Source organism: Anomaloglossus baeobatrachus, chromosome 2, assembly GCF_048569485.1.
Source record: "Anomaloglossus baeobatrachus isolate aAnoBae1 chromosome 2, aAnoBae1.hap1, whole genome shotgun sequence".
Taxonomy (NCBI): domain Eukaryota; kingdom Metazoa; phylum Chordata; class Amphibia; order Anura; family Aromobatidae; genus Anomaloglossus; species Anomaloglossus baeobatrachus.
In genome coordinates this window covers 336,187,224-336,202,347 of record NC_134354.1, presented here as the reverse complement: position 1 = coordinate 336,202,347, position 15,124 = coordinate 336,187,224, and the positions used below count along the sequence as shown (strand labels likewise).

General features: G+C 52.1%; 1 protein-coding gene across 1 annotated transcript in view; it reads left to right on the top strand.

Annotated features, from left to right (window-relative positions):
• Positions 1-14,609, top strand: part of RCC1 (regulator of chromosome condensation 1) — a 68,828-nt gene extending 54,219 nt beyond the window's left edge. Inside the window, exons 8-10 of the mRNA XM_075335945.1 lie at positions 13,371-13,490; positions 13,577-13,729; positions 13,914-14,609. Of these exons, the coding sequence (XP_075192060.1) occupies positions 13,371-13,490; positions 13,577-13,729; positions 13,914-14,083 (443 nt within the window). The 3' untranslated portion in view covers positions 14,084-14,609. The remainder of the gene's footprint in view (positions 1-13,370; positions 13,491-13,576; positions 13,730-13,913) is intronic.
• The last annotated feature ends 515 nt before the right edge of the window (positions 14,610-15,124 follow it).

The window sequence follows — 15,124 nt, the reverse complement described above, 5'->3', positions numbered from 1 at the left end:
CAAGGGCCGTTTTTTCCACTGAATTCTACGGCCCTGAACCTGACTGTGTGGCCATCGAGTCCGAGATCCTAGCGTCTTCAGGATTATCTCAAGACGTCATTGCCACCATGAGACGGGCTAGGAAGCCGACGTCTGCCAAGATCTACCACAAGACGTGGAAGTTATTCTTATCTTGGTGCTCTGCTTAGAGAGTGTCTCCCTGGCCATTTGCATTGTCTCCTTTTTCCTCCCTTCCTGCATCTGGATTGGGAAAAGGTTTGTCGCTCGGCTCCCTTAAAGGACAAGTCGCAGCGCTGTCGGTATTCTTTCAGAAGCGCCTAGTACGACTTCCTCAGGTACGCACGTTCCTGCAGGGGGGTTATCACATTGTCCCTCCGTTCAAGAGGCCGTTAGACCCATGGGATCTGAACAGGGTATTAATTGCTCTCCAGGAGCCGCCCTTCGAGCCTCTGAGGGATGTTTCACTTTCTCGACTTTCACAGAAAGTGGCCTTTCTGGTAGCGGTCACGTCTCTTCGGAGAGTGTCCGAACTAGCAGCGCGGTCATCCAAAGCTCCCTTCCTGGTGTTCACCAAGATAAGCTAGTGCTGCGCCCGATCCCAGAGTTTCTCCCTAAGGTGGTATCCCCTTTTTATCACAATCAGGATATCTCCTTACCTTCCTTTTATCCATTTCATCGATATGTAATGACTTTCCATTGTTGGATCTGGTGTAGAGCACCCAGAATCTACATTCCCGCACGGCGCCCCTGCGCCGCTCGGATGCACTCTTTGTCCTTGTCACTGGTCAGCGCAAGGGGTCGCAGGCTGCAAAATCCACCCTGGCTCGATGGATCAAGGAACCAATCCTTGAAGCCTACCGTTCTACTGGGCTTCCGGTTCCATCAGGGCTGAAGGCCCATTCTACCAGAGCCGTGGGTGCGTCCTGGGCATTACGGCACCAGGCTACGGCTCAGCAGGTGTGCCAGGCGGCTACCTGGTCGAGTCTGCACACCTTCACCAAGCATTTTCAGGTGCATGCCTACGCTTAGGCGGATGCCAGCCTAAGTAGATGAGTCCTGCAGGCGGAGGTTGCCTCCATGTAGGGAAGGGCTGTTTTTACAGTCCAAACTTGAGGTATTCATTTACCCACCCAGGGACTGCTTTTGGACGTCCCAATCGTCTGGGTCTCCCAATGGAGCGCCGAAGAAGAAGGGAATTTTGTTACTTACCGTAAATTCCTTTTCTTCTAGCTCCAATTGGGAGACCCAGCACCCGCCCCTGTTTCCTTCGGGATTTTTGGTTTGTTCGGGTACACATGTTGTTCATGTTGAATGGTTTCAGTTCTCCGATGTTCCTTCGGATTGAATTTGTTTAACCAGTTATTGGCTTTCCTCCTTCTTGCTTTTGCACTAAAACTGATCAGCCCGTGATCCCACGGGGGGTGTATAGCCAGAAGGGGAGGGGCCTTACACTTTTTAGTGTAATGCTTTGTGTGGCCTCCGGAGGCAGTAGCTATACACCCAATCGTCTGGGTCTCCCAATTGGAGCTAGAAGAAAAGGAATTTACGGTAAGTAACAAAATTCCCTTCATTTCCTTACCCTCTTTTTATCCTCATCCAGTTCACCAATGTGAAAAGGATTTGCACTTGTTAGATCTGGTGAGAGCACTCAGACTCTACATTTCTCGTACGGCGCCCCTGCGCCGCTCGGATGCACTCTTTGTCCTTGTCGCTGGCCAGCGTAAAGGGTCACAGGCTTCCAAATCAACCCTGGCTCGGTGGATCAAGGAGCCAATTATCGAAGCTTACCGTTCGGCTGGGCTTCCGGTTCCCTCAGGGCTGAAGGCCCATTCTACCAGAGCCGTGGGAGCGTCCTGGGCTTTGAGGCACCAGGCTACGGCTCAACAGGTGTGTCAGGCAGCTACCTGGTCGAGCCTGCACACTTTCACGAAGCACTATCAGGTGCATACCTATGCTGCGGCGGATGCCAGCCTAGGTAGACGAGTCCTTCAGGCGGCGGTTGCCCACCTGTAGGAAAGGGCCGTTTTACGGCTCTCTTACGAGGTATTATTTTACCCACCCAGGGACTGCTTTTGGACGTCCCAATTGTCTGGGTCTCCCAATAGAGCGAAAAAGAAGGGAATTTTGTTTACTTACCGTAAATTCCTTTTCTTCTAGCTCTAATTGGGAGACCCAGACAATTGGGTGTATAGGCTATGCCTCCGGAGGCCGCACAAAGTACTACACTTAAAAGTGTTAGGCCCCTCCCCTTCTGCCTATACACCCCCCCGTGCTCCCACGGGCTCAACACTTTTAAGTGTAGTACTTTGTGCGGCCTCCGGAGGCATAGCCTATACACCCAATTGTCTGGGTCTCCCAATTAGAGCTAGAAGAAAAGGAATTTACGGTAAGTAAACAAAATTCCCTTCTTTGCAACCTGTACCTCTTGTGCGGCTATGTTACCTGCAGGTTCCACCTACCCTCACTGTGAGCAATGCTCGGCCCCTGTTGCACTCGCTCAGCCGGAGCCTCGGGCACTGGTGGGACCCTCGGCTCAGGTAGAACCCCCTGCTTCCACTGTCCAGGTGGCAGGGACAGAGTTTGCAGTTTTGGCTGAGAAACTCTGAGTCGCTTTCACAATCCATGGCTCAGTCTATGGACAGATGGTCTGCTAAGATACTAGAAACCTTGCAGTCCAGACCGGTTATTACACAGGCCTCGGGCACTGTGAGTTCATCGCCCCCAGGCCCCTCTCGGTCTGCGCAGCAGCGTGCTCCTGGGGTGACACCTAGGTCTCACGGGGAGGACTCCGACACGGACCGCAGTCCCAGACCGGCTAAGCGGGCTCGCTGGGAACCTTCCCCGACTTCATCACACTGTTCGGGGTCTCAACTTGAGGATGAAGCGGAGGTCGCAGTTCAGGGCTCTGACCCTGACGTTGCTCTCAATCTTGATACACCGGAAGGGGACGCCATAGTAAATGACCTTATAGCGTCCATCAACCAGGTGTTAGATCTATCTCCCCCGCCTCCACCTGTAGAGGAGTCTGCTTCTCAGCAGGAGAAACACCAGTTCAGGTTTCCCAAACGTACATGGAGTGCGTTTTTCGATCACTCTAACTTCAGAGATGCTGTCCAGAAGCACAGAGCATTTCCGGACAAGCGCTTTTCTAAGCGTCTTAATGACACACGTTACCCCTTCCCCTCTGACGTAGTTAAGGGTTGGGCTCAATGTCCCAAGGTGGATCCTCCAGTCTCTAGACTGGCGGCTAGATCCGTAGTATCAGTGGCAGATTGTTCATCGCTCAAGGATGCCACTGACAGGCAGATAGAACTCCTGATGAAATCCATCTATGAAGCCACAGGTGCGTCTTTTGCCCCAGCCTTTGCAGCAGTGTGGGCACTCCACGCTATCTCAGCTTATCTGTCTGAGATTAATGCGGTCACACGTACCTCTGCTCCGCAAGTTGCGTCTTTGACTTCTCAGGCGTCGGTATTTTCATCCTACGCCATGAATGCAGTCCTGGACTCTGCGAGCCGTACAGCGGTAGCGTCCGCCAATTCGGTGGCAGTCCGCAGGGCCATGTGGCTACGCGAATGGAAGGCAGACTCTGCTTCCAAGAAGTTCTTAACCGGTTTGCCATTTTCTGGCGACCGTTTGTTTGGCGAGCGATTGGATGAAATTATTAAGCAATCCAAAGGAAAGGACTCGTCCTTACCCCAGTCCAAACCAAACAGACCTCAGCAACGAAAAATTCAATCGAGGTTTCTTTGTCGCTCTATTGGGAGACCCAGACAATTGGGTGTATAGGCTATGCCTCCGGAGGCCGCACAAAGTATTACACTCAAAAGTGTTAAGCCCCTCCCCTTCTGCCTATACACCCCCCGTGCTCCCACGGGCTTCTCAGTTTTTTGCTTTGTGCGAAGGAGGCAGACACGCACAGCACAGCTCCACAGATTAGTCAGCAGCAGCTGCTGACTATGTCGGTTGGAAGAAAAGTGGGCCCATATAGGGCCCCCAGCATGCTCCCTTCTCACCCCACTCTTGTCGGCGGTGTTGTTAAGGTTGAGGTATCCATTGCGGGTACGGAGGCTGGAGCCCACATGCTGTTTTCCTTCCCCATCCCCCTCAGGGCTCTGGGTGAAGTGGGATCCTATCGGTCTCCAGGCACTGAGACCGTGCTTCATCCACAACTCCTGTGGAGACTGCTGGATAGGAGCCGGGTACCGTTCAGGGACATGGCCCTGCTACGTGAAGGTACTCTGTATCCCTGTGGGGACCGCGCACGGCAACACCTCAGCTTTGCTGGGTGTGCTAGTGCACTGGGGGACCGGGTTAAACTGTGCCATTACACACTCAGCGTCGCTGAGTGTGTTTATATGTAGGGGCTACCGCGCTAACCGCCACTGCCATGGGACACTGCGGCGCGGCTGGGACTTGTAGTTCGCCGGGGACTTCGGCGTTGGCCGCGCTTTTACGGCGGCCACGCTTATACTCGAGTCCCCGGCTTGGCTTGCGGCCTAGTTTCCCTTTCTCCCGCCCTCAGCCCTGACAGGCAGGGGAAGGGCGGGACGCTGCACGGAAGAGCAGCACTGAGGGCTGGAATATGATTTCCATACTCCACCCCCCTCACTGTGCACAGTGTGAGCACCTCGGCTACGCCCACGGCTCCCTCCTCTCGTCAGGACGCCGCAGCCATTTCCTGTCAGCTCCTACGACGCTGCAGAGAGGGACAAATCCTGAGAGACCCAGACACGGTCTCTGGTGGCCTCCATAACCGCTTTAGGCGGATGGTAAGCAGCACCTGTGGTGCTAGCCTCATGGTGCTGCAGTGTACTGATACATTATTTGTTTTTAGTATATATTTTACACTGTAGGAGCACAGTTCATTCTGGCTATATACCCTAGTGTGTTACTCAGGGAAAACAATAGCATGGCGCCCACAAAAGGCAGGGGTGCCAAAAACACAGGCTTATTATGCTGCCTGCGGCGCTTGTACGACCCAGCTGCCGGCAGGTTCCATTGACCCTCATTGTGTGCATGTTCGGCCCCGGTGACACTTCTTTAGCCAGGGCCTTTGCTAAGAGGGGCCCAGGGGGAGCCACCTGTTGACACTGTCCTAGTGACGGGGACGGAGTTTGCAAAACTCTCTGAGACTACGGCTAAGATACTAGAAGCCTTGCAGTCCAGGCCGGTATCTCAGCAAAGGGACTCTGTTGAATCATTGTTCCCTGGCCCCCCTCAGTTGGACCAACAATGTCCTCCCGGGGTATCTCATACATCCCAGGCTGAGGGTTCTGACTTAAACCCCAGCCCCAGACCGACTAAGCGGGCTCGCTTAGAATTTCCCTCGACATCATATGGTTCAGGGTCTCAGCGGGGGGAATCTCTGGTGATAATGCGGAGACAGCTGATCAGGATTCTGATCCTGAGGGCGCTCTCAATCTTAATACTCCAGACGGGGACGCCATACTGAACGTTCTTAGTGCGTCCATCGATCAAATGCTGGATATTTCTCCCTCAGCTCCTCCGGCGGAGGAGTCAGCTTCTCTTACACCGAGTATGTTTCTAGACCACTCTGATTTCAGAGAGGCAGTCCAGACTCATCATGCTTGTCCAGATAAGCGTTTTTTCTAAGCGCCTTAAGGATACACGTTATCTTTTTCCCCCTGACGTGGTTAAAGGTTGGACTCAGTGTCCCAAAGTGGATCCTCCAATCTCCAGACTGGCGGCTAGATCCATTCTTGCAGTGGACGAGGGGGCCTCGCTCAAGGATGCCACTGACAGGCAGATGGAGCTCTGGTTGAAATCCATCTATGAAGCTATCGGAGCTTCTTTTGCCCCAGCATTCGCAGCTGTATGGGCGCTACAAGCTATCTCAGCAGGTCAAGCACAAATTGAAGCAGCCACATGCACGGCCGCGCCACAAGTGGCATCCATTACCACCCAGACCTCGGCAATTGCGTCTTACGCTATTATTGCTGTCCTGGACTCTGCGAGCCGTACGGCGGTCGCGGCCGCCAATTCGGTGGTACTCCGCAGGGCCTTGTGGCTACGGGAATGGAAGGCAGATTCTGCTTCCAAAAAGCGCTTAACCAGTTTGCCAATTTCTGGCGACAGGCTGTTTGGCGAGCGTCAGGATGAAATCATCAAACAATCCAAGGGAAAGGATACATCCTTACCCCAGTCCAAACAGGACATACTCCAACGGAGGAGAGGGCAGTCGAGGTTTCGGTCCTTTCAGGGCGCGGGCAGGTCCCAATTCTCCTCGTCCAAAAGGTCTCAGAAAGTACAAAGGAACTCTGATGCATGGCGGTCTAAGTCACGTCCTTAAAAGGCCACCGGAGGCGCCGCTAACAAAGCGGCTTCCTCATGACTTTCGACCTCCTCTAGTAGCATCCTCGGTCGGTGGCAGGCTTTCCCGCTTTTGCGACACCTGGCTGCCACAAATAAAAGACCGCTGGGTGAGAGACATTCTGTCTCACGGTTACAAGATAGAGTTCATCTCTCGTCCCCCGACTCGATTCTTCAGGTCATCCCCCGCCTCACTAGCGAGCCGAGGCTCTTCTGCAGGCGCTGCGCACTCTGAAGACAGAAGGAGTGGTGATCCCGGTTCCTCTTCAGCAACTGAGCCACGGTTTTTACTCCAACTTGTTTGTGGTCCCAAAGGAGGACGGGTCTTTCTGCCCGGTCCTGGACCTGAAACTGCTCAACAAACATGTAAAAACCAGACGGTTCAGGATGGAATCCCCCCGCTCCGTCATCGCCTCAATGTCCCAAGGAGATTTCCTTGCGTCGATCGATATCAAAGATGCTTATCTCCACGTACCGATTGCTCCAGAGCACCAGCGCTTCTTGCGCTTCGCCATAGGAAATGAACACCTGCAGTTCGTGGCACTGCCGTTTGGCCTGGCAACAGCCCCACGGGTTTTTACCAAGGTTATGGCTACTGTAGTAGCGGTCCTCCACTCTCAGGGTCACTCGGTGATCCCGTACTTGGATACTGATCAAGGCACCCTCTCAAGAGGCATGCCAACGCAGCCTCGACGCTTCCCTGGAGACTCTCCAGGGTGTCGGGTGGATCATCAATTTTACAAAGTCAAATCTGACACCGGCCCAATCGCTGACATATCTTGGCATGGAGTTTCATACCCTCTCAGCGATAGTGAAGCTTCCGCTGATCAAGCAGTAGTCACTACAGAAAGGGGTACAATCTCTCCTTCAAGGCCAGTCACACTCCTTGAGGCGCCTCATGCACTTCCTGGGGAAGATGGTGGCAGCAATGGAGGCAGTCCCTTTCGCGCAGTTTCACCTGCGTCCCCTTCAATGGGACATCCTACGCAAATGGGACAGGAAACCGACGTCCCTCGACAGGACCGTCTCCCTCTCTCAGGCGACCAAAGCTTCCCTTCGGTGGTGGCTCCTTCCCACTTCATTATCGAAGGGGATATCCTTCCTACCCCCATCCTGGGAAGTAGTCACGACAGACGCGAGTCTGTCAGGGTGGGGAGCGGTTTTTCTCCACCACAGGGCTCAGGGTACGTGGACCCAGCAAGAGTCCTCGCTTCAGTTCAACGTTCTGGACATACGGGCAGTGTATCTTGCCCAGAAAGCGTTCCAGCAGTGGCTGGAGGGCAAGCAGATCCGAATTCAGTCGGACAATTCCACAGCGGTGGCATACTTCAACCACCAAGGCGACACACGCAGCCGGCAAGCCTTCCAGGAAGTCCGGCGGATTTTGATGTGGGTGGAAGCCACGGCATCCACCATATCCGCAGTTCACATCCCAGGCGTGGAAAACTGGGAAGCAGATTATTTCAGTTGCCAGGGCATGGACGCAGGGGAATGGTCCCTTCACCCGGACGTGTTTCAGGAGATCTGTTGCGGCTGGGGGGTGCCGGACGTCGACCTCATGGCGTCCCGGCACAACAATAAGGTACCAATGTTCATGGCACGGTCTCAAGATCCCAGAGCTCTGGCGGCAGACGCCTTAGTTCAGGATTGGTCGCAGTTTCAGCTCCCTTATGTGTTTCCTCCGCTGGCACTGTTGCCCAGAGTGTTACGCAAGATCAGGACCGACTGCCGCCGCGCCATCCTCGTCGCTCCAGACTGGCCAAGGTGGTCGTGGTACCCGGATCTGTGGCATCTCACGGTCGGCCGACCGTGGACTCTACCAGACCAAACAGACTGGCTATCTCGAGGGCCGTTTTTTCCATCTGAATTCTGCGGCCCTCAACCTGACTGTGTGGCCATTGAGTCCTGGACCCTAGCGTCTTCAGGGTTATCTCAAGACGTCTTTGCCACTATGAGACAGGCTAGGAAACCAACGTCCGCCAAGATCTACCACAGGACGTGAAAAATTTTCCTGTCGTGGTGCTCTGCTCAGGGTTTTTTCTCCCTGGCCTTTTGCCTTGCCCACTTTTCTGTCCTTCTTTCAATCTGGACTGGAAAAGGGTTTGTCGCTCGGCTCCCTTAAGGGACAAGTCTCAGCGCTCTCTGTGTTTTTCCAGAAGCGCCTAGCCAGGCTTCCACAGGTACGCACGTTCCTGCAGGGGGTTTGTCACATCGTTCCACCTTACAAGAGGCTGTTAGAACCCTGGGATCTAAACAGGGTTCTGATGGTTCTTCAGAAACCACCATTCGAGCCAATGAGAGATATTTCCCTCTCACAACTTTCGCAGAAAGTGGTTTTTTCTAGTAGCAGTCACTTCTCTTCGGAGAGTGTCTGAGCTAGCAGCATTGTCGTGCAAAGCCCCTTTCCTGGTGTTTCACCAGGACAAGGTGGTTCTACGTCCGGTTCCGAATTTTCTCCCTAAGGTGGTATCCTCCTTTCATCTCAATCAGGATATCTCCTTACCTTCTTTTTATCCTCATCCAGTTCACCAATGTGAAAAGGATTTGCACTTGTTAGATCTAATGAGAGCACTCAGACTCTACATTTCTCGTACGGCGCCCTTGCGCCGCTCGGATGCACTCTTTGTCCTTGTCGCTGGCCAGCGTAAAGGGTCACAGGTTTCCAAATCAACCCTGGCTCGGTGGATCAAGGAGCCAATTATCGAAGCTTACCGTTCGGCTGGGCTTCCGGTTCCATCAGGGCTGAGGGCCCATTCTACCAGAGCCGTGGGCGCGTCCTGGGCTTTGAGGCACCAGGCTGCGGCTCAGCAGGTGTGTCAGGCGGCTACCTGGTCGAGCCTGCACACTTTCACGAAACACTATCAGGTGCATACCTATGCTTCGGCGGATGCCAGCCTAGATAGACGAGTCCTTCAGGCGGCGGTTGCCCACCTGTAGGAAAGGGCCGTTTTACGGCTCTCTTACGAGGTATTATTTTACCCACCCAGGGACTGCTTTTGGACGTCCCAATTGTCTGGGTCTCCCAATAGAGCGACAAAGAAGAAGGGAATTTTGTTTACTTACCGTAAATTCCTTTTCTTCTAGCTCTAATTGGGAGACCCAGCACCCGCCCCTGTTTTTTTGTGTACACATGTTGTTCATGTTGAATGGTTTCAGTTCTCCGATATTCCTTCGGATTGAAGTTACTTTAAACCAGTTTATAATTCTTTTTCCTCCTTCTTGCTTTTGCACCAAAACTGAGGAGCCCGTGGGAGCACGGGGGGTGTATAGGCAGAAGGGGAGGGGCTTAACACTTTTGAGTGTAATACTTTGTGCGGCCTCCGGAGGCATAGCCTATACACCCAATTGTCTGGGTCTCCCAATTAGAGCTAGAAGAAAAGGAATTTACGGTAAGTAAACAAAATTCCCTTTTTTGGTCCTTTCGGCCCTCAGCCAGGTCCCAATCATCCACGTCCAACAGGCCACAGAAGGGCCAGAGGAACTCTGATGCATGGCGGTCTAAGTCACGTCCTCCAAAGACCGCCGGAGGCACCGTCTCCAAGGCGGCCTCCTCATGACTTTCGGCCTCCCCAAACCGCATCCTCAGTCGGTGGCAGGCTCTCCCGCTTTTGCGACGCCTGGTGGCCACATGTCCAAGACCGATGGGTGAGAGACATTCTGTCTCACGGTTACAGGATAGAGCTCAGCTCTCGTCCTCCGTCTCGTTTCTTCAGAACATCCCCGCCCCCCGAGCAAGCCGATGCACTTTTTCAGGCGGTGAACACTCTGAAGACAGAAGGAGTTGTGATCCCCGTTCCCCTTCAAGAACGTGGTCACGGTTTTTACTCCAACTTGTTCGTGGTGCCAAAAAAGAACGGATCATTCCGTCCCATTCTGGACCTCAAACTGCTCAACAGACACGTGAGAACCAGACGGTTTCGGATGGAATCTCTCCGCTCTGTCATCGCTTCGATGTCCCAAGGAGACTTCCTAGCATCAATCGACATCAGGGATGCTTATCTCCATGTGCCGATTGCACCGGAGCATCAACGCTTCCTGCGTTTCGCCATCGGGGACGAACACCTTCAGTTTGTGGCACTGCCTTTCGGCCTGGCGACAGCCCCACGGGTCTTCACCAAGGTCATGGCATCCGTGGTGGCGGTCCTACACTCTCAGGGCCACTCGGTGATCCCTTACTTAGACGATCTCCTAGTCAAGGCTCCCTCCCGGGCGGCATGCCAACACAGCCTGACCATTGCTCTGGAGACTCTCCAGAGGTTCGGGTGGATCATCAATTTCCCAAAGTCAAAATTGACACCGACCCAATCACTGACTTACCTTGGGATGGAGTTTCATACTCTCTCAGCGATAGTCAAGCTTCCGCTGGACAAACAGCGTTCGCTACAGACAGGGGTGCAATCTCTTCTTCGGGGTCAGTCACACCCCTTGCGGCGCCTCATGCACTTCCTAGGGAAGATGGTGGCAGCAATGGAGGCAGTTCCCTTTGCGCAGTTTCATCTGCGTCCACTTCAATGGGACATTCTCCGCAAATGGGACAGGAGGTCGACGTCCCTAGACAGGAACGTATCTCTTTCACTGGCAACCAAAACCTCTCTTCATTGGTGGCTTCTTCCCACTTCTTTGTCAAGGGGAAAATCCTTCCTGCCCCCATCCTGGGCTGTGGTCACGACGGACGCGAGTCTGTCAGGGTGGGGAGCGGTTTTTCTCCACCACAGGGCTCAGGGAACCTGGACTCCGATAGTCTTCCCTTCAGATCAATGTTCTGGAGATAAGGGCAGTGTATCTAGCCCTAATGGCGTTCCATCGGTGGCTGGAGGGCAGGCAGATCCGCATACAGTCGGACAACGCCACGGCGGTCGCGTACATCAACCACCAGGGCGGCACACGCAGTCGTCAAGCCTTCCAAGAAGTTCGGCGGATTCTGCTGTGGGCGGAGGCCACAGCCTCCACCATCTCCGCAGTTCACATCCCGGGCGTAGAAAACTGGGAAGCAGACTTTCTCAGTCGCCAGGGCATGGACGCAGGGGAATGGTCTCTTCACCCGGACGTGTTTCAAGAGATCTGTCGCCGCTGGGGAGTGCCGGACGTCGACCTCATGGCGTCTCGACACAACAACAAAGTCCCGGCATTCATGGCACGGTCTCAAGATCACAGAGCTCTGGCGGCGGACGCATTAGTTCAGGATTGGTCGCAGTTTCGACTGCCTTATGTATTTCCTCCTCTGGCGATGCTGCCCAGAGTGTTACGCAAGATCAGGTCCGACTGCCGCCGCTCCATCCTCGTCGCTCCAGACTGGCCGAGGAGGTCGTGGTACCCGGATCTGTGGCACCTCACGGTGGGTCAACCGTGGGCACTCCCAGACCGACCAGACTTGCTGTCTCAAGGGCCATTTTTCCATCTGAATTCTGCGGCCCTCAACCTGACTGTGTGGCCATTGAGTCCTGGCTCCTAGCGTCCTCAGGGTTATCTCAAGATGTCTTTGCCACTATGAGACAGGCCAGGAAACCAACGTCCGCCAAGATCTATCACAGGACTTGGAGGATCTTCTTATCCTGGTGCTCTGATCAGGGTTTTACTCCCTGGCCGTTTGCCTTGCCCACTTTTCTTTCATTCCTGCAATCCGGAATGGACAAGGGTTTGTCTCTCGGCTCTCTCAAGGGACAAGTATCGGCGCTTTCCGTGTTTTTTCAAAAGCGTCTAGCCAGGCTTCCGCAGGTCCGCACGTTCCTGCAGGAAGTTTGCCACATAGTCCCACCTTACAAGAGGCCGCTGGAATCATGGGATCTTAACAGAGTGCTAAAGGCTCTTCAGAAACCACCTTTCGAGCCACTGCGGGATGTCTCTCTATCACGTCTTTCGCAGAAGGTGGCCTTTCTAGTGGCAGTTACATCACTCCGGAGAGTGTCTGAGCTTGCAGTGTCATGCAAAGCCCCCTTCCTGGTTTTTCACCAGGATAAGGTGGTTCTGCGTCCGGTCCCGGAATTTCTTCCTAAGGTGGTATCCCCTTTTCATCTCAATCAGGATATCTCCTTACCTTCTTTTTGCCCTCATCCAGTTCACCAATGTGAAAAGGATTTGCATTTGTTAGATCTAGTGAGAGCACTCCGGCTCTACATTTCTCGCACGGCGCCCCTGCGCCGTTCTGATGCGCTCTTTGTCCTTATCGCTGGCCAGCGTAGGGGGTCGCAGGCTTCCAAGTCAACCTTGGCTCGGTGGATCAAGGAACCGATTCTTGAAAACTACCGTTCTTCTGGGCTTCCGATTCCTTCAGGGCTGAAAGCCCATTCTACCAGAGCCGTGGGTGCATCCTGGGCATTGCGGCACCAGGCTATGGCTCAGCAGGTGTGTCAGGCGGCTACCTGGTCGAGTCTGCACACTTTCACGAAACACTATCAGGTGCATGCATATGCTTCGGCAGATGCCAGCCTAGGTAGGCGAGTCCTTCAGGCGGCGGTTGCCCACCTGTAAGAGGGGGCCGTTTTTTCGGCTCTTTTTATCGAGGTATTCTTTTACCCACCCAGGGACTGCTTTTGGACGTCCCAATTGTCTGGGTCTCCCAATGGAGCGACAAAGAAGAAGGGAATTTTGTTTACGGTAAGTAAATTCCTTTTCTTCTAGCTCCTATTGGGAGACCCAGCACCCGCCCCTGTTCCCTTCGGGCTGTTCTTTTGTGTACACATGTTGTTCATGTTGAATTGTTCTTTTGGTTCATGGTTCAGTTCTCCGAACATCCTTCGGATTGAATTTGCCTTAGACCAATTTATACGTTTCCTCCTTCCTGCTTTTGCACCAAAACTGAGGAGCCCGTGATGCACGGGAGGGTGTATAGGCAGAGGGGAGGCGTTACACTTTTTAAAGTGTAATACTTTGTGTGGCCTCCGGAGGCAGAAGCTATACACCCAATTGTCTGGGTCTCCCAATAGGAGCTAGAAGAAAAGGAATTTACGGTAAGTAAACAAAATTCCCTTCTTTTCGTGGGTTTTTTTTTTTTTTTTTTTTTCTTCCCACCTCAATATCATGTAACTTACTTTTAACAGGGACGAAAACTACTAACGCTTGCTATGCACCCCAGAACTTGACATCATTCAAAAACTCCACGAAATCCTGGGTGGGCTTTTCTGGAGGGCAGCATCACACAGTTTGTGTCGATTCTGAAGGTTCGTACTAAAACACTTTTTAAATATTTGCTACAGGTGCCAGGCCTTGATACCAAATGTCTAATTTTATTGATTCTTCTTTAAAGGAAATGCATATAGTCTTGGCCGTGCTGAATATGGAAGGCTTGGCCTTGGAGAGAATGCTATTGAGAGAAACGAGCCTACTCTTATTTCTAAGTTACCAAAGATTGCTACTGTGGCCTGTGGAGCTTCGGTCAGCTATGCTGTAGCTAAAGACGGTAGGTATTTGTTTGTCTGCTGGAGATCATATTGAATTGAATTTGAAAACTCTTCTTTTAATCCTGTGTTGAGGAAACTAATAAACGAGGACCGCACTAAATTAAAATGAAGGTTTTGTGCTAGTATTTGGAGTAACCTTATGCTTTACCCTGTTGTTAATCTTGGATTCTATTTCTTTACTAGGCCGAGTCTTCTCCTGGGGTATGGGCACCAACCAGCAACTAGGCACAGGTGAAGAGGATGATGTTTGGAGCCCCTATGAAATGACTGGGAAGCAGTTGGAGAACAGAGAAGTCTTGTCTGTGTCCAGTGGAGGACAGCACACTGTTCTTCTAGTTAAAGATCGTAGCTAACATTCTGAGCTTCGGGACAGTGTTGATCATCGGTTGGCTGTATGAAAACAGAATTTACCTCGTTGCCACTTTAGAAGACTTAATTGGTTCCATAATGTATTAGCATCCTTCCTGGAAAGTTTGGGATCTCCTTTTGCTGTATTCATGTGTTCTACTTTCCTGTGTATTGAAGTTCATAAACATGATCTGCCTGTAGTCACTTCTCCCTCCTATATATTTTAATACATTTGATCCCTTATTTCGAGTCTACCCCTTGGCACTAACATATTGCTTACGAATTCCAAACCATTGTTCCATGCACTGTTCTTCAGACTTATACTTGTGAAAAATAATTTTATTTTTTAATACCCAAAGTCATAAAGAGCAAATTGCTTTATTTTTATAAGTGTGGTATGGGTGTGCATGACTATATAAAATTTTTCATGTCATTTGCTATCAATGTTTGAATTGATTTTACCTGAGATGGATGTGAAACATCTTTTAAAGAAAATGTCTTTTGGAATAAACCTTTTTTTTTTTTTTCTTTTCATAAGCTGTTCTTTCTTCAGTATAAACAGATCTTTCTTTTGATTTAACACCATATCTGATTTAATCCTTACAGGTTGTCACTACATTTACATTGATAGCCTGTCCTCTATGTCTCATCCGCCAGGGTCGGACACCCCTGTCAATCATCCGTTATTGGTGCTGGCGGCAGGCAGTCAGAAATGCTGAGATCCGGATTTCCCCCGTCAACTGGTAGTGGCTTCGGCCGGTTACTGCACATCCGCCTCACATTGAAATCAGTACCCGATCTTGGCCGCTATCGGATAACTGGGCCGCTCTGGAACTGAGTATTTCTGGCTGCCTGCCGCCGACACAGATTATGGCTGATCGGCGGGGTGTTGGACCCCAGCCAATCAGACATTGGTAATCTATCCTAAGGATAGTCATGGTGTCCAGCACAGGAAGAAAGGCATTCTCCGGGAAAGATTTCCATGTGACTTTATTCCATGTGTACTAAGTGTATATACAAAGTGGATAACAGACAGCCCCTAATTT